Raw genomic sequence first — 27,675 nt, 5'->3', positions numbered from 1 at the left:
ACCTACATTGCCATTATGTAGACTTTGAGGGCAACAGCATATATTCCTAGATGTATAATTTCCCGGTTTTATCTGGAGGGAGACCACATCGATCACAGCCACCGGCATGTTATTTTGGTATGGTTGTTTTTAGAAACTAACCCTTAACCGATTGTTGACAGGTGTATAAATCGAGCACACAGCCATGCAATCTCCATAGACAAACATTGGCAGTAGAATGGCCTTACCGAAGAGATCAGTGACTTTCAACGTGGCAGTCACAGGATGCCACCTTTTAAAATCAGTTCGTCACATTTAGCTCTTATCCAGAGCAATTTACAGTAAGTAGCCTAGTGAGTGCACATTTACGCTTGCAATGAAACTCACCTCATTTGTTGATTAGGCTACCGCAGAAAACGTACCATAAACCGTATAAATAGCTCCTTTATTAGATAGCTAGCCTACATTTAAATCATTGTATGAAAGAGATCCAGTCTTAGGACGATGTCTTCTCGGTTGCATTCAGCCTTGCAGGCAGCGTTGTCTTGAGACTGGTTTGGAGAATAGTGACGTCAAACAGCCCCACATTGCCAAGTATGACCAACATCACCGAAGGAGATTTATTTACACACACACACAAAACAGCCACCATTGAACTCACCTGCAGCCTCAAAAGGTCCATGTTTAGCGGATGATGCTTTGGAGAATAATACTCAGCATTAGATTGGCATTCTCAGAAACAATTTAGTGGTGCTGCAGAATTAAAATGGATCCAATGGACACACTTGGTTACATACTGGTGAAAATAGTGAGTAATTTGTTTCAAGAGGAGGCTATTATGTTCAACCTAAACTACTTGTAATAATTACATTTCACCCATTGAGAACCCTATAATAAAAGAGGTGTAATAAGGTAAAAATCAATACATGCATTTGTGGAGTGTTTATTGAACAGTAACAAACCAGAGTTACAAGTGGTGTTTCATCTCTTCACGACACCAACACTGACTTTGTATACAAGATATACATATGGTTTGTAGTTTAAGGAGAATCCAGGATTTATTAAATTACACAGGTAAAGTTGGGAAAGGCAACGGTGCACAAGACCAGACAGACATTGAACCGACTCAAGAGTATCAGCAAAAGTTAGTAATATGACAACTGATTAAACAATGACTTAACAGTAGTCATTTGGCAATGGTGTGCAAAGGCTTTGTTATGATCTACCACCTTGAAGATCCATCCTGGCTTTGAATTGGTCAACTCAACATTAGTCTCTGGAATTCAACACAAGTCTGGAGGCAAAGCTCTCATCTGGAGGTGTCTGCAGCAACATGGTCCAGTTCTGTTGATGAATTTTCCGTGGTGTCCCCTCTTCCTATTACCTCTGATACAATCTGGAGGGGAAGATGAGCAGTTTAGCTAAACCTAGATTCATTTATAGCACGCATTAGCCATCAACAATGTACAGTGCCTTCAGAAAGTATTCATACCGTGTGTGTAACAGCCTGACTTCTAAATGGATTAAATAGATCTGTTTCTCCACATAATGACAAAGTGAAAACGTGTAGACATTTTTGTAAATTTATTGAAAATGAAATAGCTAATTTACACAAGTATACACACCCCTTTGCTAAAACACTCCAAATAGAGCTCAGGTGCATCCAACATTTTGATTATCCTTGAGATCACGACAACTTGGAGTTCACCTTGTTGCCAATTAAATTGTTTGGACATGATTTAAACTACAGAGTTCCTTGGCTGAGATGGGAGAACCTGCCAGAATAACAAAGGTCTCTACAGAACTTCACAAATCTGGGCTTTATGGTAGAGTGGCCAGACAGAGGCCACTCCTGAGAAAGAGGCACAACACCACGCCTGGAGTTTGCAAAAAGGCATGTGAAAGACTGAGTATAAGGCAAAAAATTCTGTGGTCTGATGAGACAAATTGAATTCTTTGGCCTGAATGCAAAGTGCCTTTTCTGGAGAAAACCAGGCACAGCTCAACCTTGTAACGCCATCCCTACCGTGAAACATGGCGGTGACAGCATCACGCTATGGGGATGCTTTTCAAAAGGCAGGGACTGGAGAGAGGGGGAATAATGAATGGAGCTAAATCTTTGATGAGAACATGCTTCAGAGTGCAAACGACCTTGGATTGCAAAATCTTTGCCCCAGTCTAACAGGACAATGACGCCAAGCGTACAGTGCCACTAATGGCTTCAGAACAAGTACGTGAAAGTCCTTGAGCGGCCAAGCCAAACTCCAGGCATGAATTCCATTGAAAATCTGTGGAAAGTTTCACCGCCACACCCCATCTAACTTAACAGATTGTGAGAAAATCCCCAAATAGATGTACACAGCTGATAGACATACCCAAGATGACTCAAAGCTGTAATCCACCACCAAAGGTGCTTCTATGTGAATACCTATGTAAATTATACATTTCTGCATTTAATTTTCAATACATCTGCAAAAATTATACATTTTCCTCCCCACTTTGTCATTATGAGGTATTTGTGTGTAGATTCAATTCGGGCTGTAACAACTAAATGTGGAATAACTCAAGGGGTATGAATACTTTGAAGGCACTGTACATTTTCAATCTACTCAACTTTATAAGAATGTATTTTTCTATTGGTTGGTCATTTTCAGAAATGCTACAACTACTATGCTGAATAATAATAATTAATCACATACACACGTTGGAACTCTACATATTGCTGATACACAACCATGTTTAAAATTATTTAGAGTCAGACCTTGGGGAGCTAAACTGAAATATGGAATCGTTTTAAGACTGTCATACATTTGGTTTCCCATCCTTCATTCAAACTCATTCATGGACACAATTACTGAGTAGTGGCTGCTTCGCATGATATATTGTTCTCTACTATCTTGCCCTTTGTGAGGTTGTCTGAGCCCAATCATTTTTCTACCATGCTTGTGTCATCTTAGGCCTCTTTATGTAGTATTGAGGGGTCTTGTGTGTTTTGTCCTATATCTTTTGCCTTCTGGTAGGCCGTCATTGTAAAGAATGTTCTTAACCAACCTGCCTAGTTAAATAAAAACTATGGATCATTTAGCCATTTGATTTGGAATTTTAGGACCATTCCAAAGTTTACACCTACTCATTCCAGGTTTTTTTTAATATTATGGACTGTCATTTTGCTTTGCTTATCAGAGCTGTTCTTGTCATAATATGGACTTGGTCTGTTACCAAAAAGGGCTATCTTCTGTATACCACCCCTACCTTGTCACAAAACAACTGATTGGCTCAAATGCATTAAGGACAGAAATTCCACAAATGAACTTTTAACAAGGCATACCTGTTAATTGAAATGCATTCCAGGTGACTACCTCATGAAGCTGGTTGAGAGAATGCCAAGAGTGTTCAAAGCTGTCAAGGCACTTTGAATTATCTATATATTTTGATTTGTTTAACACTTTTTTGGTTACTACATGATTCAATAGTTTTGATGTCTTCTATTATTCTACAATGCAAAAAAATATATAATAGTACAAATAAAGAAACACTTGAATGAGTAAGTCTCCAAACTTGACTGGTACTGTAGATTTGCCTTTACTACTAATGCCCAAAGAAATGCATTGAATAACACTCATAAATCTAAAAAAAGACAGGAAAAACATTGAAGAAACAAGGTTTAAGTGTGTCCTGAATCTAGGAGATGAAAAATAAACATTTTTTTTTACACATATTTAACCCTTATTTTGGGTAGGCACAACACTACCGTCATACTTCAATTTGTTTATTTTTTTACTGGTACCAACTACCTTTATATGAATCCGTGACACTTGTGGGGGTCCTAGACCAAAACGGAGAACACGCGAGTCTCCCCTTTCCATAATGGTAATAGTTTGTAGGCCAAACCGTTCGGACGCTACAGATGTTGACATGAGAAGACCGATTTCCGGGATGTCTCATGGTCTGACAAACATTGCTCTAATTTAGCCACCTGTCACCGCAGATGCAGAATTGCGACACTGGCGGATGTGGTGGATCGAGACGCATCCCCCCCCAAAAAAACAGATCCCTAGCCTAAACTGATGGATTTTGACAGGGATTTTTTTATTATGCAATTTATGTATGCGTCTTAGACCAGCGCTTCAATCGACTCTCGGGGGTTAAGAAATCAAGGGCGACAACTCACTTGGTCCTCTATAGACTGCAGAACTCTCTCAGAGAGCTCCATGTCAGCAGAGTCATCGTGTCCCGAAGCATCCAGCTCGACCCCGGTCAGGATGTCCATAGGACCCTCAGCGATGGCCCTGATGGTCTGGTCCTCCAGAGCCAGGGCCGTGTCAAACATCAGAGGGGACGGAGGACACCCCACTACATCCAGGTCCTACAGGAGATGAACAGGAGAGGGGCGGGGAAGACATTAGTGGGTAACTGTTAAGGTGTTTCTATTCCTCAGCCGAGTAGATTAATACAGCTACATTACAGGGGAAGTAAAAGGCAGTTTTGTGACGGATAAACACTAATGCTATGGTTGAGCACATACAGTAAGCCAGTGAAAGCCAAACATTTTCAATGGGGACCCCATTTTTTGCGCCAGAATTTCTGCCGATCCCACCAAATCTAATGAAACTTTAAAATCTATAAATGGATTTATTACAATCTCTTAAAGTGAATAAACCAATAAATACATTTTTCAAAACATTTGTATATTGCCCCATACAATAAGTTTAAAAAGGTATTTTTTTTTTTTTAAATGGGCCTGTCGACTTTGAATAATACTGCTGTGAGCCTTGTTAAAAGGGATTATGTCGGGAATGTGGAAATGACCATAATCTACTTCCCTAGAATCAGATGAACTCGTGGATACCATGTCTACATGCAGTTTGAAAGAAGTTGCAAAAGAGGATTACCTCAATTACTAACTAGCATTTGTGGTAGTGAGCATTGGCTCGCCAAACTACCTCTAACTTCCTTCATACTGCACACAGAGACAATTGTATCCACGAGTTCATAGACTCGAGAAGAAACACACAAAATCCCGACGTATCACGTTAAGGCCATTCTAGAAGGTATGAAATCAAAGTGTCATTTTAATATCAAAGTATTTTAGACACTTTTGGTATCAAAGACTCAATGAAACCAACACTTTAAATGTTAATATTTTTGTTCAGTATACATGCAACATGTTTAGACATTCTGGGGGGTGAAAAAAAAAAAATCAGTTTGAGGAATAAGCGTGTGTTGCTTCCAACTGAATTGACTATCCCCTTTGTTAATATGGGGGAAACCAACAGACCATGGGAAGATGTTAATGTTAGCCCTGTTTGGATCTGGACAGCTACAAGCTGTCAGACTTGATTAGGGCACCTTTAGCAATAATGGTAAGCAGAAAGAGTGAAAGTAAATCTTGGTGGGTGAAGAAATTAAAAATAAAATACAAGCAGTGAGATACACACCTGACTCCCAGCAAGTTTCCTGTTCTTATGACATACCACACACCGTGTCTGGATTTCAGGCTATGGGTAACATTCCACCCCATGTACGGTGTCATATGCCAGAGTACAAGGAGCGGAATGTTAGCACAAAACATCTGTTCTCAACTAGCCTACCTGGTTAAATAAAGGTGGAAAAAATATAAGAGCAGGAAACTTGGTCAGACTTCACGTACGTCACTGAACTCTAGCGGCAGGCTCTCCGTGGGCTGTAACTCTGCAGCACTCAGGTACATGTCTTTGGGCAATACTGCGTCCAGCTGCTCTGGTGTCAGGGCCGTCTCCTGTTCAGGCTGGTACATGGGGGGAGGCAGGGAGAGGTGCAGGGGGCAGCGAGGCTCCTCTGACTGGCCCATGTGAACGGGCCGGTCACAGGGAACATCCTTCAGCCCCGGACACATCTTGAACAGTACCTGGTTACTGTCCTGGTAGATGTCTGGATGTCTTATGGTAAAGAATAATAACTGACATCCACAATGGCAATTACATCAGTTATAGTCTCCCATTAAGATACTTGAGTATTACTCTGCTATATGATCCAATGTGAGGAAGCCTAGAAATCAAGGCTAGATCAGCTCATCTTCCTTGGTGTTAGGCATCTATAGGAATCATGGGCATGCAACAGAACGTCAGAAACAAAAAACACCAGTTAGACCAGGGGTGTCAAACTCATTCCATGGAAAGCCTAGTGGTTCGCTGGATTTCCTTTCAATTATGCCCTAGACAACCAAGTGAGGCGAGTTCCTTACTAATTTGTGACCTTAATTCAGCAATCAAGTACAAGAGAGAGAAAACCCGCAGACACTCTGCTCTCCATGGGCCGAGTTGGATACATACACGTTAGGCAAACAATTAGCACCGTCATTACAATTACCACACAAATAAGCAGTCTACAACAACAGCATTAAAACTACTTTTGTTAGTTTGGTAGTTTTTACTAGCTTTACATCAGAAGTTCACTACAATAACAGTATTTGGGTATTTGTTGTGTGAGACGCTGCAATGTACAAATAAATGGCTTAAGGCTTGGTTGGTTTTGTTCAGCAATATTTTGCAACACGTTGACAAACGCTTTGCTCGGAATTAACCAGGTTTTATTGATTCTTGGAATAACATTTTAAGCAGAATTACTTGCTATGTCAACCACTTGATTACGAGCAGACCAACAGCATAATGAAACTGGCGTACGCAAGTTTCTGTTCGAAAAAAAATATGAAGTAAAAGATGTTAAAATAATTGACTCGTAAAGGAGGCGTTTGTTCCTTCCAACTGAATTGACTATTCCCTTTGTTAATATAGAGAAAACCAACAGACCATGAGAAGACGTTAATGTTGGCCCTGTTAGGATCTGCACAGCTACCAGAAACTGTCAGACTTGATTTGGGCCCTTTTCGCAACCGTGTGTAGTAAAGGGAGAGTGAAATTATTCCATGAATATTCTGCAAGTCAAGCACATGTAAGAAGTTACGGTTCAAATGGGAAATGCGTTATTGTGCAGACTGGTTATCAAGCTTGGACCGCCTTACTAATGCTCCAGTTAACTAATGCCCCCCGCTTTCGGCACAACAAGCATTAGTATGTGTAGGGTAACACCTTCACAAAAGTCCACGAAAAAGATTAATGCAAATTTGAAAACGAACTTTAGATAAACACATGACTGATCATAGAGGACACCAGAAGAACAGTATGAAGGATACGAGAGACGCAATGTCGTGTCATTGGGAGACACTGGTTAGAACAGCGGGTCCCTTCCACATAGGAGATACACCTCTGGCTAGACCGCATCGTATGTGCCTGTAGAGAGAACACACACAACGACAGGAATAAGGTTAAGATCCCCAAATTCCTCAACCAAAGTTTGTTTGAGGTTAACGCATATGGTGACCAGTTAATGCAACGTCTTAGTCCGGATACACCAAATCTGGCATTGCTGCCTGCGTTCCCACAAAACACAGTTTTAACTCTGCAGGCACTATTGTACCGAGACGATATATCAAATTGAGTCAAATTGGTGTTTTAGCACAATGTTCCAAATACCTGTATTGCAAGAACCACATTTGAGAGTGTGCTGCCTTTTTGGTCTGGCCTCCGTTACGCCTTCTGTGCACCTTCCCACTCAGTCACCAAGCCCCTGTCACTCAACGAAATAACTTCCTCTGACAAAAAGCAGTTTAAAACTCGCTATTTGCATTAGAGGTTTAGTCCAACAGAACTGATTATATGGACACCGAAACGCTTCGATACTTTATTGGAATAGACATTTCTAACAATACCCTTATGTCTCAAATCCCAAAAGGTAGAACAGACCCTACTAAAACGAAAGTATCAATGAACATGATTGTCGAAAATGAAATGCTAAGTTTGTCGTGCGCGGCATCACATACCGCTAGCAGTATTCTATCCACAGACTCCTGTGCTAGCTGTCTGTTTTATAAATGTGCAATGAGCATAAAAATACTAATTTATAAAATCAGAAAATTGGCAAATTGTTCTCATTCTGAGAAATAAGCATCTTCTTACACAGGTAGGACACTTGATTTCAATATTTTAACATGAACAGGCTGTTTAAACCATTTGAGACAGATAAGAGGGTGTATTCATAAGTTAAACAGTTCTACCGTGCCTGCAAGCAAATATAGCCAAGTTGGCTTGAAATAAAGATTAGATGGCTACTCGCGAGCATGTGGCCTTGTGCTTGAGAGATCGTTTATGAGACCAGTGTTAATTTTCACCTGCTTCAAGAAGTTTGTAATTAGAGAATGTGCATGGTTCTGGTTAAATTTATAACAAAATGGCATTTTCAAAACAGAATTGAATGCCAGATCAGTGATTATAGCACAAAAAATGCTTGTTAAAATAATTTCAGTTATTAGTGTCGTAAGGTTGTGGAAGAAATATAGTTAGCCAAGGTATAATTTTACATTGACCTTTCCCAAGATGACGGTGCCACGTTGAAAGTCACTGAGCTCTTCAGTAAGGCTGCCAATGTTTGCTATAGAGATTGCATTGTTTGATTTTATACACCCATCAGCAACGGGTGTGGATGAAATAGCTGAACCCACTCATTTGAAGGAGAGTCCAAATACTCTTACATATCGTGACTCTAGATATGATTTTTAGGCCATATCTCCCAGCCCCTCTGGGTTGCTAGGCATTTCCACATTCAATCTTCTGAGACTCACAAACAACCTGGAACATAACTATTTACTTCTGCCAGGCCACGGACAGTCACTGGAGTCCCCGGGATTTAGAGTCCATCCCTACAAACAGTTAAGCCACAGACCTGAAGAGGAGCTCCTTCAGTGACAGCATGTCTCCTCTCTCGGAGCTGACGGTGAAGCAGAGCCTCCACGCCGTACCGGCGACGGTACCGACGCAGAGCCTTCAGCTTTCTCAGGTTCTCCCTCTCCTTCATGGAGAGGCCCTCCGGGCCAGTCAGCAAACTACTCCCTGTTGGACAGAAAAACACAAGGGGTCAGAGACTATTCAAAAAGCATGTCAAAGTAGGTGCGCTGATCTAGGGTCAGGTTCCGTCACAAACACACCCATTACGCAGGAGGTGAGACAGCTACTGGAATAACCATAATGATCTCACCAGAAAAACCCACGATGGACAAGTACTATATGAAGCTGTCCAATTGGAGAAATTATTTTTATTTTATGTTGCACTACAGTGAAACCTATTGGTCGCAAACATGACCAACTACAGGACAGAACAGGCTGGGTTAGTGCAGCACCACGGCTTTACCTAGGGTCTCATGCTCCACCTTGCGGCTGTGCAGGTATCGGCGCTTCTTCTCCTTGAGGAGGTGCTGCAGGCGTTTGAACTGGTCGATGTAGAGCGACTGGAGTCTGATGAGCTTCTCCCGTGTGATCAGAGCAACCTCCTCTGCCGTGTACACCCCTGCATGTCTGTAGGTCAAACAATCCATGCAAACAGTTACAACAGTCCACAGCAAATGTGTCATATCTAGGGCTGTTACGCTGACCGTATATAATGATCACTGACATCAATGCAAATGTATTCAAAAAACAAATCAAAACAGAGCCCATGAGCTCATGTTGCTTGCGCAACATCTCTACAGGCTATGCAATTGCGTGAGAGAACAGGGTGTGGGCCTCTTATTTAGGCCTACTATATTTACCTCAACTTTACTAATATTAAGCACAATGCTTTTCTTTACAACAGGAGTATAGCCTACCTGGCTGGCATGAAAATGAACCACGTGAAAAGCATTCTCCATTTATGTATATGTAAAGACAAGATTAAATCAATAAGTGATGTGACAATTAGCTTATCACTTGTTTATATATTAACTTGTGAATGACGCCCAGCTTAAGGCAAACAGAGCATTTTTTTGCAACTTCTTCAAATCATAGTTGCATGAGTCATGTAGCCTAGCCCATACTTTAAAATAATGCACATTCATCCACTTTACAACAGGTGTAGAGCCCGAACTGGCATACATACACAGCATGTGAGTTTCAAGCTTGGGGAAGATCATTTTCACAATAAAAGCAATACATGCATAATCACATTTGTGGACACTTGAGAACGGTGTTTCCCTGCTAATGGAACATTTGCGCTTATAACCTACTGCCATGTACGCTTTGCTGCGCTTATGTGGAGAAATAGCATAATAGTTAAACATATTAAGCTAAAAATGTTCCATCGGATGCATCAGACTCATTGCTTAAAGACAGGTTTTTAATGCTAGCGGCTGTATTAATTGGGGATCTATCACATCCCACAACTGTCCCAGACTGTTAGAAATATTTCTCGGACAGAAGGACCAGTTGTCCAATATATTAGGTCAACTTTTAGACAATTGGGGGGGGGGTATTAGATTGACATAGGCTAGTGCTTTTGCGGTTCGGTAGGCCTACTCTTATTGGCGGATGAAAATTGAAATGTGGATTGTTGTTCCACGATACGAGCCTCGGAATTAGATAAGGACGCACGCAGTTGTGTCCCCGATGTCTTCACTTGTAGCCGGTGAGAAAACCCCGATCACATGACGGAGAGTCATGTGAATGAGGGGCGCTTCGGCACGCAGCCCAGAGAAGGGAATTCTAATTATTATTTTCAGCCCAAGGGCACAACGGCCACAAAAGGCATGGATTTTGGTTGGTATGCGGCATTACGGCCACACAAAGGGGAAGCAGCCGGGAAAAAGCGAGGCATTATCAAGTGCGTGTCAAATTGTGAATGAGAGATTAATGAAGTGTGTACAGCCTGCCCAAAGCGGGGGGAAAACGAGCGGATGGCTTAATGAAACTTTTCAAATCATTCGAGTCGCATCATGCAGCCTTTATTAAAAATGAAAACATATAGCCCAATATTTATCACAAGTTACATAACTCTAAATTAACAAAGGGGACTCTTATATGCTTAACTGCTCAATACAGAATAACCACATGTGTGCACTCAAATCGTTTGGAGGAAATAGCCTTTTATTCAGCTATGTTCAACTGTATTCTTCATACTATAAAATCATGCCATGGAAATTTAAGCAACTCTTGTCTGAAAAATTAACTAGTGTAGCACACAGCCATAGCAAGCACAAACATAAGGACAACTCAGTATGCCATTCTGTTATTCTGAAAGACAACATCTCATGTTTTAGAACAGTCTAAAATAAATTGATTGTGAAGTGGATTTATTAGAATGTTTAAAATGTAGATGTTTCAAAGGTCTGCATCAGTGGCTTGCAGGCTATGAGTGGAAGCCAGGAGATGCTAAATGGGTTTATGTTAATTACGGTGAGACTGGCAGTTATTTGCTTGACAATCACCGGCTGACAATTTCATGATATGATCTTGCTTTCATTTTTTTTTTACAAGTTGAGCTATATGTGATCAATACCTTGAAGTTAAAGCATTTTTACAGAGTAAATAAAACACTGAAAATATCACAATTAATCTCATGGACATTACAAGACCCATGTAATGTGAGCACGAGCAAGCACACAACACCAAAAGGTGTCTTACTTGAGAGGATCCTCATGGTCACTGTCGACACTGTCAGCTTCACTGTCTGGATCTCCTCTCCATGTCTGGTCCAGCACCAGTGGTCCCTGCTCCTCCTCACTCCAGCTGTCCACATCTGACAGACAAGCACCCATCAATTCCTCTGCTCTATTGCTTGGCTCAATGCAAACAAGAAAGTATTGACACTAGCTAGAAAGTATACAATGCATTCTGAGTATTAAGACCCCTTGACTTTTTCCACATTGTTACAGCCTTATTCTAAAAGGGATGAAATAGTTCTACACGCAAATAATCTACACACACAATACCCCATAATGAAAAAGAAACATTTTTCAGAAATTTTTGCAAAAATATTTATAAAAAAAAACTCAGAAATATTGCATTTACATAAGTATTCAGACCCTTTACTCAGTACTTTGTTAAAGTACCTTTAGCAGCGTTTACAGCAGAGTCTTTGTGGGTATGAAGTGACAAGCTTGGCACACCTGTATTTGGACAATTTCTACCATTCTTCTCTGCAGATCCTCTCAAGCTCTGTCAGGTTGGATGGGGAGCGTCGCTGCACAGCTATTTTCAGGTGTCTCCAGAAATGTTTGATTGGGTTCAAGTTCGACCTCTGGCTGGGCCACTAAAGGACATCGAGACTTGTTCCGAAGCCACTCTTGCGTAGGGTTGCAAACTTTCCAGGAAATTTCCCTGAAACTTTCCATGGGAAGTTAAGCCTGGGAATTTTGCTTAAATTCATCAAGAAAAGTTAGCTTATAAAACAGTGAACCTTTGGGATTCACAAGGCAATTCTAGGTATTGTGGCATATTTTGGTTAAACTATCCCCAATTCAATTGAATGTACAGCTGAATAAAGATCTTGCACACTAATGAGATGCTATTGAGCCCACACTACTACACTGTCTGACTGAAGGACTACATGCTTTCTGGTAACTTTTGATTACAATACTGGGTGGGGTGAATATATTTTATAACATACATGAGTGTTATCTAGTAAATAGTAGCCTACAGCAAAGTGTTTAAATAATTTCTAAATTGTTAATTTCTGCTACCATGTGAGTTTTAGCTTGCTCGAGCCTGCTGAGTGTTAATTCACCCGTTTCCATACACGTTTCAATTTTAAACAACTCTTTTGTAAGATAAATGTTCTGTACATGGTATTGTATTTGTTTTTAACTCATTTTTTTCCTAATCTTTACAGGAAAAGGCCATGGGCACTATCTGATGCATTGAGACATTTCACTGCAGCCAATGTAGAAGGAAAAGCGGTGTACATTTGCAAATACTGTGCCAAATCATGTGAGAAATGCAACAAAGATGCAGAATCAGATGCAGAATCTGGCATAAAGTTCTCAGCGCTCACAACCTCTGACAAAAGTCCCTCTACTTCTAATCGAGGTGAAAATTATGAAGACACCTTTTCGATAGCAACAGCTCATGGTCCTGACTTCTGAAGGCAGTCAATGACCTTGGACCACAGAAGGTATTTGCACTGCTGACAGAATGCTGTGAACATGAAGGCTGATTGGTCTAAAGTGGAGCAGTCCAATCCTCCCATCACACCCGTTGGCTGTGCTGCTCATGATTTGAATCTGCTCCTCAAGGACATCATGGCACTGAAAACAAAGGAAACTCTACAAGAGAGCCAAGGAAATTGTTAGGTATGTGAAGGGCCATCAAGTTATAGCAGCAGAGTAGAGAATAAGAGCACTTCATTGAAGCTGCCTAGCAACACCCATTGGGGTGGTGTTGTCATCATGTTTGACAGTCTCCTGGAGGGGAAGGAGTCTCTCCAAGAAATGTCCATATAACAGTCTGCCAATATGGACAGCCCCATCAAGAAGATCCTCCTGGATGATTTATTTTGGGAGAGAGTAGTAAGCAGCCTGAAACCTACAACAGTAGCCGTTGCACTGCCATCCTGCCTGATGTTCAGACTCTGCTTGCAGATGTAAGAGAAGAAACCCGTACTGCCCTGCCCACTTCACTGTTGCTCCAAGCAGAGGAAACTGCAGTTTTGAAATGCATCAAAAAGCGTGAAGGCTTCTGCCTGAAGTCCATACACTTTCCGCAGTGTACATGTTGGACCCAAAGTATGCTGGCAACAGCATCCTGCCTGGTGCAGAGATCAACAAGGCCTACGGTGTCATGACTACCTTGTCTCGCCACCTTGGCCTGGACTACGGCAAGGTTCTTTGCAGTCTGGCGAAGTACACTTCCAAGCTAAGGCTTTGGGATGGAGAGGCAATATGGCAGTCGTGGCAACATCTCATCAGCCGCCTGGTAAAAAGGACTTTGTGGATCTGAGGCTCTTTCCCCTGTTGCCTCCATCATCCTCCAACTACACCCGCCTCAGAGAGCAACTGATCCTTGTTTGGGAACACACACCAAAACACAACAGGCTGACCAATATAAAAGGGTTGAAAAACTGGTGGCCATCCGGGCAAATTTGAGGTTGAAAAGTGACCGTGAAGACAAGGTCTCAGAGTCTGGATGTTCAAGATGTGGACATTGAGGGGGTCCAGGGAGAACACATGGAGGCCTGAGGGGAAGATAACTATCACTTCACAGATGTTGAAAATGTTGTTTTTTTTTGGAGAAGAATCATTGAATATTCCCTTTTGTTATTCAGTGAAATCATGCCATGTGAAGAGTCACCTGATTTAATTAAAGTTCAATTCATAACTAAATATTTTATTTCTATTTTAAGGATTTAATAAATGTACAAATATTTATACTTATGGAGACAAACCTTTTACCTTATCATATGATAAATATATCAAAAGCAAAAAACATCTACATTTAAATAGTATTAATTTGCATTTATTTCCATGGAAAGTTTCCACCTCTGAATATTCCACAAAATGTGCAACACCACTCTTGCGTTGTCTTGGCTGTGTGCTTAGGGTCATTGTCCTGTTGGAAGGTGAACCTTCACCCCAGTCTGAGGTCTTCTTCCATTTAAGAATGAGACCACCGTTCTTAGAGACCTTCAATGTGCAGAATTTTTTGGTACCCTTCCCCAGATCTGTGCCAACACAATCCTGTCTCGGCACTCTAAGAACAATTCCTTCGACCTCATTGCTTGGTTTTTGCTCTGACATGCACTGTCAACTGTGGGACCTTATATAGACAGGTGTTTGCCTTTCCAAATCATATCCAAACAATTGAATTTACCACTGGTGAACTCCAAGTTGTAGAAACATCTCAACGATAATATGCACCGAAGATCAATTTCAAGTCTCATTGTAAAGAGTCTGAGAATACTTAAGTAAATGAAGAAATCTAAACACCTGTCTTCACTTTGTCATTAAGGGGTATTGTGTGTAGACTGAGGATTTTTATTTTATACATTTTAGAATAAGGCAGTAACGTAACAAAAAGTGGATCTTACTCGTTGATTACGAGCAGACCAACAGCAACAAAACTGGTGTATGTATATTTTAACTAGGCAAGTCAATTAAGAACAAATTCTTATTTTCAATGACAGCCTAGGAACAGTGGGTTAACTGCCTGTTCAGGGGCAAAACGACAGAATTGTATCTTGTCAGCTCGGGGTTTTGAACTTGCAACCTTCCGGTTACTAGTCCAATGCTCTAACCACTAGACTAACCTGCCGCCCCGGGAGCGATTTGAATATTTTGAATTTGCATTTAAATAGATCATTAATTCTGTTCTAATGCACAAATTCAATCATTGAAATCATAAATTGAACTTATATTTCAACTGAATTGAAAGTAACACACACAACCACTTTCAATATGGTAAATATGGCATTTGTCTGCATAGCAACTTAATAATTTAAAGCTTACCAAAGTTATGCTCAACTTCTCAGATGGATGCAGATTTAAAATGTTCAAATTCAGTTCTCTAAAATCAGAATCAAAACAGGACACAAGATTCTGCTACTTTACCAGCAAGGAACGGTAGAAGAGAACAGATAGTCAAATGCTGTGTGTTAAACAGGTTTCTGAAGCCAATGTGGCATGTTGAATTTATTTCCTTCTTATGAATTTGGCTCTAGCGTTTGGGCTGTAAGCCACTCTGGCCCCATTCCCGAAAGCCAAAACTCTGGAGCGTGGTTGGGTCTTCCGTTCCCCTCTATGGTGCTCATAGGACATGCAATACACATTAGAAGAGAGGGTGATAAAGGAAACTCGCAACCACCTTCCTGTAGCATACCAACTCATCGCACTATTAAAAGAGACCTTCAATTGCTCAGTTCAGGCTGATCACATCTGCGACACTAATACAAGTCTTGTATTTACAACTCATCAAGAGTGTGGTTTGGTGGCGCATGCTTATGTGATGAGACCTGAACACGTGTGTGTTATACATATTTCATGTCACCGACAAGGGTATACATTACAAGGGTGACATGTGACTGGGTTAAGACTTTTCTAGCCTGCTGAGTTAAAGCCTTGACATTGGTTGTGACTTGGATGCGTCTCGTCGAGGTAGGGCTGGGTGAATTGCCCTAAAAATCTTTTATTTTTTTCCTCAAACTTACAGGCGAGTCACAGTATACACACACACACAGCTCAAAAAAATAAAGGGAACACTTAAACACAATGTAACTACAAGTAAATCACTGAAATCAAACTGTCCACTTAGGAAGCAGCACTGATTGACAATAAATTTCACATGCTGTTGTGCAAATGGAATAGACAATAGATGGAAATAGGCAATTAGCAAGACACCCCCAATAAAGGAGTGGTTCTGCAGGTGGTGACCACAGACCACTTCTCAGTTCCTATGCTTCCCGGCTGATGTTTTGGTCACTTTTGAATGCTGGCGGTGCTTTCACGCGAGTGGTAGCATGAGACAGAGTCTACAACCCACACAAGTGGCTCAGGTAGTGCAGCTCATCCAGGATGGTACATCAATGCGAGCTGTGGCAATAAGGTTTGCTGTGTCTGTCAGCGTAGTGTTCAGAGCATGGAGGCGCTACCAGGAGACAGGCCAATACATCAGGAGACGTGGAGGAGGCCGTAGGAGGGCAACAACTCAGCAGCAGGACTGCTACCTCCGCCTTTGTGCAAGGAGGAGCACTGCCAGAACCCTGCAAAGTGACCTCCAGCAGGCCACAAATGTGCATGTGTCTGCTCAAACGGTCAGAAACAGACGCCACGAGGGTGGTACGAGGGCCTGACGTCCACAGGTGGGGGTTGTGCTTACAGCCGAACACCGTGCAGGACGTTTGGCATTTGCCAGAGAACACCAAGATTGCCAAATTTGCCACTGGCACCCTGTGCTCGTCACAGATGAAAGCAGGTTCACATCTGCTACAAGTCTTGTATTACAACTCATCAAGAGTGTGGTTTGGTGATGCATGCTTATGTGACAGAAGTGAGAGTCTGGAGACGCCGTGGAGAACGTTCTGCTGCCTGCAACATCCTCCAGCATGACCGGTTTGGCGGTGGGTCAGTCATGGTGTGGGGTGGCATTTCTTTGGGGGGGGCCGCACAGCCCTCCATGTGCTCGCCAGAGGTAGCCTGACTGCCATTAGGTACCGAGATGAGATCCTCAGACCCCTTGTGAGACCATATACTGGTGCGGTTGGCCCTGGGTTCCTCCTAATGCAAGACAATGCTAGACCTCATGTGGCTGGAGTGTGTCAGCAGTTCCTGCAAGAGGAAGGCATTGATGCTATGGACGGGCCTGCCCGTTCCCCAGACCAGAATCCAATTGAGCACATCATGTCTCGCTCCATCCACCAATGCCACGTTGCACCACAGACTGTCCAGGAGTTGGCGGATGCTTTAGTCCAGGTCTGGGAGGAGATCACTCAGGAGACCATCCGCCACATCAGACATGCCCAGGCGTTGTAGGGAGGTCATACAGGCCTCACACACTACTGAGCCTCATTTTGACTTGTTTTAAGGATATTACATCAAAGTTGGATCAGCCTGTAGTGTGGTTTTCCACTAATTTTGAGTGTGACTAAATCCAGACCTCCATGGGTTGATACATTTGATTTCCATTGATAATGTGTGATTGTCGTCAGCACATTCAACTGTGTAAAGAAAAAAGTATTTAATAAGCATATTTCATTCAGATCTAGGATGTTTTATTTTAGTGTTCCCTTTATTTTTTTGAGCAGTGTAGATCTTGTTTCTCCGTTTCCTCTAAATAAGTTTTGTATAAGAAAGTGTAACACTCCATTTCAGATAGTCAGCAATAATCAAATGAACTCAGGGCATGTGAAATTATACCTAGGCTAAATAAGCCTTCCATAAGACCCACTAATAATTGTATTTCACCAAAATAGGTTACCTGCTTTTTTGCAATAATCCCTGAAAATTGTCTTACTGTTCAATTTAACTAGATCCATGCATAATGCACATTCACTAATAACGACTAACCTCAGGTTTCTATAATACCTGCTACACAACAGGTCTCAATCCCATGAGATAGCGAGTACCAAGCTAATCTTAATATTTCAAGTTAAGGGAAAAAAACCTTGAATCTATTTGCTAGCTAACAAGGTAGAATAGTTTAATTGTTATGAGCACACCCTTCTATCCATCGCCACCTGTTTGAACAGCATGCTAGCCTGTTCACTTTGTCATTTGGAAAGCAAGTGGCCTACCTTATCAGAATGAGAACGAGTTGCCAATTCCTTATACAATTGAGTTATGCTTATTGCACATTTACAAAACAAACTATAACGGTCTGGTTAAAATGCTGTGCACGACAAATCTTGAGTTAATAAGTGTATCTTTAGAAACAGTGGTGAACCCGACTTAAGGATTAATACAATACTTACACATCAATTTAATATTTCTGATCTTATTTATTCAGTTTGTGTTGGGAAAAGGGTTAATACTGAAGAGAAAATACAGCCAATCAGGATCTCTGGTGGTGTCTGGGTAGAAAAATCAAGCCTTGAAAAGCTGGACAGAAGGCCTCTGCATTAGAGCAGAATTTTGGAATGAACCAATCACATTCACTTCTGGAAGGCCTAGACATCACCACTACCTGATAGCGAAGTGAGAAGTAGCATAGTTTACCCATGCTTGTTGTAGTAGTGGTGGCAGCTGTAGCAGATGTTAGAGGATGTGTTTGATTTGTAAGTGTCGCTTTCAACAAGAAGTTAAAGGTTGTGCAGATGTGGGGTCAACACCAGCACTAAAAGGATTGGTGCAACGAGGAGAACTATGAACGGCATTTTCAAGCTAACAAATTATGAGCGCCATATGTGGAAGCCCTGGGTGTGAGCAAACAAAGAAGCTGTACGGCTGGGATTGTCTACTCTTCAGCACCGACAAGATGTCAACCTTGGCCTGTACTGGTTGGTTTCAGACTTATCCAGTTTTACAAAGTTAGCTCTGCGACACCAAGACTCAACTTCACACCTAAGAGCTACAAGAGTTAAAAAACATTTGGACACAAGAGTAGCCCTCTTCTGCTTAACGAGCAGCAGGGCAGAGACTCTCACAACGATGAAATACTGCATTCTCAAGTTGAGGAAAGCCATGGGCCCAACTTAGATCTGCGCGGCTCATGTCTGACTGAGGGTAGGAGCCCGGCCGACCACTTTCTCTGGCAGAAGAGGCTGAATGATAGTATGCACTAACTGCATCCGTCTTGACTATTCCTGTGTCCACTGCCTTAGTTGAAAGGACATCTGCCCTGATATGGATCAAGACTTACTCCAGGACCACCACCATACAGGCCCGACTGTCAGCCTTGCCTTTGATCTCAAGTCGAGAAAGTAGGCTACTTCTTGGATAGAAAATCTAACGACAAACTATATGAACCTGACTTTGCTCATTTCATAAAGGACTGGAGGACGGACTTTATTTTCAAATGATCTGGTGAGTGGCAGCTTTTTTTTATTGCAGTTCACTTGCTGTTGCTATTAAATTGCTGATGTGAAATTTTGCAACTTCAGATCACCGGTTATTTTGTGTGCTGAACGTGATAAAAATTGTGTAATGCGAAGTAATAGCTGGCTTGTTCATTTTGTGTTTTAACAACTAAATGGTGGCTTTTCTATTGTTATGATTGGGCTCATTAGTTGAGTGAATGGGCTGCTCATCATTTGATCCTGTGTGTGACTGCTGTGTCAAATAGGCACTCCCTTTCAGCATGCCGAAAAAGCAGAAGCTGCACTGCCATTTTCTTTTCTCCGATTCATAGTAACTGTCCCTGGTCCTGAATGAATAGTTAGTCCTATGAATTATGTCTAATGGAACGGCCTTTTGGACTTACAGTTGAAGTCGGAAATTTACATAGCCAAATACATTTAAACAATTACTGACATTTAAGCAGAGTAAAAATTCCCTGTTTTAGGTCAGTTATGATCACTTTATTTTAAGTGAAATATCAGAATAATTTCAGGTTTTATTTCCTTCATCACATTCCCAGTGGATCAGAAGTCTACATACACTCAATTAGTATTTGGTAGCATTGCCTTTAAATTGTTTAACTTGTCAGAGTTCCTACAATAAGTTGGGTCAATTTTGTCCCATTCCTACGGACAGAACTGGTGTAACTGAGTCAGGTTTGTCCAATTGTACTCCTTGCTCGCACACACTTTTTTAGTTCTGCTCACAAATTTATGGGATTGACGTCAGGGCTCTGATGGCCACTCCAATACCTTGTGTTGTCCCTTAAGCCATTTTGCCACAACTTTGGAAGTATGCTTGGGGTCCTTGTCCATTTGCAACCAAGCTTTAACTTCCTGGCTGATGTCTTGAGATGTTGCTTCACTATATCCACAATTTTCCCTCATGATGCTATCCATCTATTTTGTGAAGTGCACCAGTCCCTCCTGCAGCAAAGCACCCCCACAACATCGTGGCACCCCCGTGCGTCATGTTTGGGACGGTGTTCTTCAGCTTTCAAGCATCCCACTTTTTCTTCCAAACATAATGGTCATTATGGCCAAACAGTCCTATTTTTTGTTTCATCAGACCAGAGGACATTTCTCCAAAAAAAGTATGTGCAGTTGCAAACCGTAGTCTGGCTTTTTTTTGGAAAAGTAGCTTCTTCCTTGCTGAGCGGCCTTCCAGGTTATTTTGATATAGGACTCATTTTACTGTGGATATAGATATTTTTGTACCCATTTCCTCCAGCATCTTCACAAGGTCCTTTGCTGATGTTCTGGGATTGATTTGCGCTCATCAGAACGCGTCTCCTTCCTGAGCGGGATGACGGCTGCGTGGTCCCATGGTGATTATACTTGCGTACTATTGTTTGTACAGATGAATGTGGTACCTTCAGGCATTTGGAAATTGCTCCCAAGGATGAACCAGACTTGTGGAGGTCTACAGTTTGAGGTCTTGGCTGATTTCTTTTGATTTTCCTATGTCAAGCAAAGAGGGACTGAGTTTGAAGGTAGGTCTTGAAATACATCCACAGGTACACCTCCAAAATACTCAAATTGTCAATCAGCCTATCAGAAGCTTCTAAAGCCATGACATCATTTTCTGGAACTTTCCAAGCTGTTAAAGGCACAGTCAACTTAGGGTGTAAACTTCTGACCCACTGGAATTGTGATCGTGACTTAAGTGAAATAACCTGTGTGTAAACAATTGTTGGAAAAATGACTTGTGTCATGCAAAGTAGATGTCCTAACCGACTTGCCAAAACTATATTTTGTTAACAAGAAATTTGTGGAGTGGTTGAAAAATGACTTTCAATGCCTCCAACATAAGTGTCTGTATACACACACAAAAGTATTTGGACACCGCTTCAAATTAGTGTATTGGGCTATTTCAGCCACATTAGTCACTGACAGGTGTATATAGAAAATATAAAATAAAAAGCCATGCAATCTCTATAGACAGACATTGACAATAGAATGGCCTTACTGATGAGCACAGTGACGTTTTATGTAGAACCGCCATAAGATGGCACCTTTTCAAGTCATTCCGTTAAATTTCAACCCTGCTTGAGCTGCCCTGGTCAAAGTGCTGTTATTGTGAAGTGGAAACTTCTAGGAGTAAGGGCTCAGTCGCAAAGTGGTAGGCCACAAGCTCACAGAACAAGACCGCCAAATGCTGAACAGTGCATGGTTGCAACACTCACTACAGAGTTTCAAACTGCCTCCGGAAGCAATGCTAGCACAAGAACTGTTCGTTGTGAGCTTCATGAAATGGCCGAGCAGCTGCACACAGGCCTAAGATCACCATGTGCAATGCCAAGCATCAGCTGGAGTGGTGTAAAGCTCGCTGCCAGTGGACTCTGGAGCAGTGGAACCATGTTCTCTGGAGTGATGAATCACGTGTCACCGTCTGGCAGTCCGACAAACTAATCTGGGTTTGGCGGATGCCAGGAGAACGCTACCTCCCCAAATGCATGGTGCCCACTGTAAAGTTTGGTGGAGGAGGATTAACAGCCTGGGCTGTTTTTCATGGTTCGAGCTAGCCCCAGTGAAGGGAAATCATGAACGCTGCAGCATACAAAGACAGTCTAGACTGTTATGCTTCAGACTGTGGCAACAGTTTGGGGAAGGCCCTTTCCTGTTTCAGCATGACAATGCCCCCATGCACTAGGCGAGATCCATATAGAAATGGTTTTTCAAGATCGGTGTGGAAGAACTTGAATGGCCTGCAGAGCCCTGACCTCAACCCCATCGAACTAGGGCTGGGTGATATGGCCTAAAAATAAATCCTTCCTCAAAATAATAAGTGAGTCACAATATACATCTAAATAAGCATTGTACAATTAAATAAGGTCAAATACACTGCATTTCAAACAGAGTACAATTATTAATTCAGGGCTATTAGATATACCTAGGCGAAATATAAGCCTTCCACAGTCATAAGACCCAGTAATAAACAATTTGATTAAATTAACTTGCTTTTTTGCAATAATCACCAATCTGGCTTTCAAGTCTATGAAAATACCCTTGTTACAAATTTAAAACCATATATAAAGCACATTCACTAATAATGACTAAAATTAAAGTGGGTCACATTAACAAACCCACATGCTGGTGATAAGCCAGTTCATCTATACATTTCAAGTTTAGGCAACTTGGATCCATTTGCTAGCTAACAAGGTTGAACTGCTATGAACACAATCTTCTGCCGCCAACTGTTTGAAAAGCAGTTACCATGTCCACTTAGTTCAGAATGAAATGTTGCCAATTCCTTATAAAATAAAAGTTGGGTTTATGCTTACTGCACATTTACAAAACAGACTAGACAGCTAGTATAGTAGTCTTCGGCTAAAATGCTGCTAACTTAACAATTCCACGCACGACAAACCGTATTCATTTTCCAGAATCAACGTTAATTGATACTCTAGTGTAACATCGTTGCAGGATCAAATCCCGAGCGGACATGGTAAAAATCTGTCGTTCTGCCCCTGAACAAGGTAGTTAACCCACTGTTCCTAGGCAGTCATTGAAAATAAGAATTTGCTCTTATCTGACATGACTAGTTAAATAAAAGGTCAAATAAAAAAGTAGTCTTCTCTACACACAATTTGAGTAGTTGAGACAAATTGTATTTGCAAAAGTTTACTCTATAAAAGTAAAATAATGCCGCAATGTGTGTCCATATTACCAATTATTTTGAACCCAACCTCAAATAGCAAATTGAAACCGCTTGCCAGAGGAAATGTCATCTATCAACATTGTTGGCGTGAGGCAGGGGCTAGGTGTGTAAACCATAGAGGAAGAGTAAAATATGTCCAAAATAAGGCCAACGCGTTTCTATGGGCTTATTTTGGACCTAAGCTTGTTGCCTGCCTTGCCGCCTTTGGGACAACCACACCCAGACTCGCTACTGTATATAGCCTCACTACTGTTATTCACTGTCTTTATTTCCTTACTTAACAATTGCACTGTTGGTTAGGGTATGTCAGTAAGCATTTCACTGTAAGGTCTACTACACCCGTTGTATTCGACGCACATGATAAATAAACTTTGATTTGAGACGTACATCTCGTCATAATGTACAGATCTCTGGTGTAAATGGTGAGGTACACAGGAGCGAAGAAAAAGAAAAATAAAAGACGAGAACATGCGGACATAAACACTCAAACAACCTAAATTCTTACAGGCATATGTAATATCGCGCAAAACAAATTCAATATAGTCGCCCAGCCTTATATCGAACACCTTTGGGATGAACTGGAACGCCAACTGCAAGCCAGGAATAATTCCCCAATTACAGCGCCCGTCCTCACTAATGCTCGTGGCTGAATGGAAGCAAGTCCCTTCAGCAATGTTCCAACATCTAGTGGAAAGCCTTCCCAGAAGCGTAGAGGCTGTCATAGCAAAAGGGGGAGGGGGGTTACATTACAGCCATATTCTAAAATGTATTACATTTTTATAAAGTAATCTACAAACAATACCCCATAATGACAAAGCGAAAACAGGTTTAGTAATTTTAAACAAAAATGCCATATTTACATAAGTATTCAGAACCTTTGCTATGAGCTCAGGTGCATCCTGTTTCCATTGATAATTCTTAAGATGTTTCTACAACTTGATTTGAGTCCACGTGTGGTAAATTCAATAGATAGGACATGGTCCCGCAGATCTCTGGTCTGATGAAACCAAGATAAAACTTTAGCTTGAATGCCTAGTGTTATGTCTGGAGGAAACATGGCACCACCCCTAAAAGTTAAGCATGGTGGTGGCAGCATCATGCTTTTGGGATGTTTTGCAGCAGCAAAACATCCCAAAAGCAAATTTGCAAACATTTCTAGAAACCCGTTTTAGCTTTGTCATTATGGGGTATTGTTTGTAGATGGATTAAATAGTTTCCCTCATCAATTTTAATAAGGCTGGACAAAGTTGAATTACTGTTTAATGAATGCCCTGCCTCACTTTCCTCCACAACGCAGGGGTTAGACTGAATAGACTAAACAATGTAATTTAACCAACTGACTGGCCAGCAATCAGGGCATTGATCAGTAAAGTCACAGTGCAAGCTGATAGTATTTTGGACAACCAAATTTAAGTCAAACTTATTGATGAAATTGAAGCGTGTCAGGTGATTTGCAATTCACAACTTACATTTTACCGGTACTACCAGCAGTAGTAGGCCAACCGATAACGCCACGACAGAATGCTTTTGAAGTGATGATGCGCCGCCGAGAACAGCGAGCATGTCAAGCAAAGTACATCGCCAGTGGCATGCACACACTTCGTGCAGATCAACAGGTGGGGGCTTTGTGGCAGCCAGACGAGATAATAGAAGGATGCGGTGAGCAAAGTTACTGGGCTCGAATTTAGTCACGCTTGCTCTATATAGTTTGATGCTTCTAGTTGTGCATGTTATAACCTAGAGTCATCAAAAAAAGTTTTTTTAATACTCCATTGCTAGATTTACGCATTTCCCCCCCCCAGTGCTCCATTCATTTTGGCAGACCTAACTTGATTGACCCTCTTTCTACAAGGCCTGGTCTATGAGAGGCCTAATCATTTGAATTAATATTTAGTTAATGCCTAGGCTATATACTCATTCGGGTAATGAACTTATTATGCATCAACATTTTAAATTTGATTACAAATATTTATTGTCAATCATTCTCATTTTTTTGGCTTTACAAGTCGATCAATGAACCGATAATACATCAATACATTTTTTCTAAAATAATTTTTTAATATGATAGGATGTATAATAGAATGCAAAATATAATGCAATTTGTGAATAATGTTTAATGCTAATTTGTGTATTAATAATCTGAAAATCAGTTTGAATATTTTTTCTATTGTTCATGTCCATATAGCCTAAGACAATGTGGTTCCTTCCAAGTACTGCTATTCCTTATCCACTAAAATAGTGTAAAATACTTGTATTTTTTAGGAATTTTAATTATGAGATTTGTTTGAATTTGGCGTCCTGCACTCCCACTTGCTGTTGTCATATCAATCCCGTTAACGGGATCTCGGCCGTAAGAAGATAAACGGCGAATCAATTGTCTGGCCTAAAGTAAAAACATGGATAAAGTCAAGGGGGTCTGAATACTCTCCAAATGCACTGGATGTTTTGGCTTGAAAAACATGCTGAAATAATGCTTTAGAAAGTCATTATGATTTGTAAAGGAGGCGTTTGTACCTTCCAACTGAATTGACTATTCTCTTTGTTAATATAGAGAAAACCAACAGACCATGGGAAGATGTTAATGTTGGCCCTGTTAGGATCTGGACAGCTACCACAAGCTGTCAGACTTGATTTGGGCCCTTTTAGCAATAGTGTGTAGTAAAGAGTGAAATTTGTCGATGAATATTCAAGGTCAAGCACGTGTAAGAAATTAGGGTTCAAATGGGAAATAATTATTGTGCAGACTGGTTAAGAACTGAAGTTCACTCTAGGAAAAATATGGTTATTCTAAAACATGTTGCCATTGCACATGGCTTTAGAGGGAAAAGACTCAAAAATATTATTCACCGAGGATGCGGGTGGCTTCACTGCGGCCACTGTCCAGGCCATGCGTCTCGGGGCGGTTGTAGCCACTGAGCTGAGATAGGAGGGCTTCAGGGGAGGGTCCGGATGAGGCCTTTCTCAGCTGGGCCTGGAGAGCCATGGCATTCCTTCTGGCGTGCTCCGCACAGAAGGTCACCCTGAATGTAGACATAAGAATCACAAGCAAGATAAGAACTAAGGTCACAGAATTCAAGATTTCTTCAGAAATATCCACACAACCGACTTGGAAAATAAAAGACTCAGTATTCATTGATACACTAAGGGATTTCCCAGATTCAAGCCCACATACATCAAAATGCAGTTGAGAGTTTGATAAACATGCAAGTTGCTTCATTCACCCTTCTTTCTTTTCCACCTTAGGGGCTGCGTTCGGGCAGCGCTTGCCATTCTTGTTGGAGACATAGCTACACTGTCTGTAAGGGGCGTTCTTGTCCTCCAGGACATGTTTGATGCAGAACTCCAGGCCCTCCAGGCGCGGCTGGGAGCAGGGTCGCTGGGTGAAGGAGCAGGCCTGGGGCTCCTGGGTACGGGCGGTCTGGGCCACACGGCCTCTGCTTGATGGCAACACATGGATCCTTATCCTGTTCATCACTGGTCCTGGAAGGGAAATACATGTTCCGGTGAGTACCAGGGGCTGAATTGGCAACACTAGTTATAAATTGACATAACTACTTAGGTGAGACCAGGCCAATATTTAAAATTTTAATCATTTAAGCAAAGGCTCTTATCCAGTGTGATTTACAGTAGTGAGTGTACACATTTTTTATGCCGGTCTCCGATGTGAATGGAACACAACCCTGGCGTTGAAAGCACCATGCTCTACCAACTGAGCCCAACGGGATACCACAATATGGTAGCAAACTAAAAACACCGGAGAGGGCATTAGAATTGAATATTGATACGACAATACAACAAACATGGGCCACGATCAAATAAAAAAAATGGTAACGTTCACGTGTGTATCCGTTGACGGAACGGACCCATGTCACATTAACTTAATCTGTAATTCAAGCCTTCCACAATTCTTTCATCAAGCATTGCCACAACCTCAGCAATCAATAAATAGTTATACGAAAACATGTGCATCAGATCAGCATAACCAGTGACAAACAGAAATAAAATTAATGAAAATGGTCAAGAAAGGTACAGGGCACTACTCATGACATCTGCCCAGCCAACATGCCTCATGGTTTCAGATGCTGTCGATTGATAAAATGTCTAGTTAAAAAAAAAAAAAAAAAAATGCAGAACAGTAGACACGGACCTTTTCATTGCAAAAATGTTCATAACAAATGTTAGTTAATTGCTACGTTATCAAGCAATTTGTTGTAGCTAACTGCCAAAAAAATATGTTCAGGATAAAACAAACAGTACTCTACCATCTGTGCCAAACACTTGTGCTGTGACGATCCTGCATAAAACCCAATCACGCGCCACATGGAACAGGTCCGCCTCCTTTTAGATCAACGACATCAAATTGTAGCTTTTGTGTTAGCTTGTTAGCCAGTTAGCTTTAGCAGCCATGTTTGTTTAGCGTTCCTTAGTCTCTGTAGCAACATATACTGGTTTATTCGCTGTCGTTGATGTACAGATGCACTCTGATATAATCAAAATATGTTAATAATCCAAAAAGGAGTTTCATATAAGAGTTTGGTTAATATAACGGCGAGGAGCTTACCGTGTCCTTACCTAGACAGATCTCGAAGCACAATGCCACTGCGTCGTTTTTCCCGCACTCTCCTATCAGTGCCTTGACAAACTGGACCCGCCCCATTTGAGTTTTGATTGGTCCAGACTAGTGGGTGGGAAATACACGATAGGTTGAAAGA

At 41.4% G+C, this 27,675-nt stretch overlaps 1 protein-coding gene across 3 annotated transcripts; it reads right to left on the bottom strand.

The window, feature by feature from the left end:
• Window positions 1-908: 908 nt before the first annotated feature.
• Window positions 909-27,581, bottom strand: kansl2 (KAT8 regulatory NSL complex subunit 2). 3 transcript variants are annotated; one of them, XM_064957501.1, is made up of 10 exons: window positions 27,525-27,581; window positions 26,185-26,443; window positions 25,811-25,983; window positions 11,445-11,559; window positions 9,202-9,365; window positions 8,737-8,903; window positions 7,151-7,247; window positions 5,630-5,889; window positions 4,151-4,345; window positions 909-1,375 (listed from the first exon to the last, which is right to left on the bottom strand). In XM_064957501.1, exons 2-10 carry the CDS (start codon window positions 26,433-26,435, stop codon window positions 1,289-1,291), a joined length of 1,509 nt encoding a protein of 502 aa, XP_064813573.1. In that variant the 5' UTR covers window positions 26,436-26,443; window positions 27,525-27,581; the 3' UTR covers window positions 909-1,288. The 3 variants fall into 3 exon arrangements, with proteins under 3 accessions (XP_064813573.1, XP_064813575.1, XP_064813574.1); XM_064957503.1 differs by having other exon boundaries at window positions 27,536-27,574; XM_064957502.1 differs by lacking the exon at window positions 27,525-27,581 and adding an exon at window positions 27,226-27,497.
• Between the last annotated feature and the right edge of the window lie 94 nt (window positions 27,582-27,675).

This window comes from Oncorhynchus masou, chromosome 33, assembly GCF_036934945.1.
Source record: "Oncorhynchus masou masou isolate Uvic2021 chromosome 33, UVic_Omas_1.1, whole genome shotgun sequence".
NCBI lineage: Eukaryota > Metazoa > Chordata > Actinopteri > Salmoniformes > Salmonidae > Oncorhynchus > Oncorhynchus masou.
This window is presented reverse-complemented; position numbering and strand designations above follow the sequence as displayed.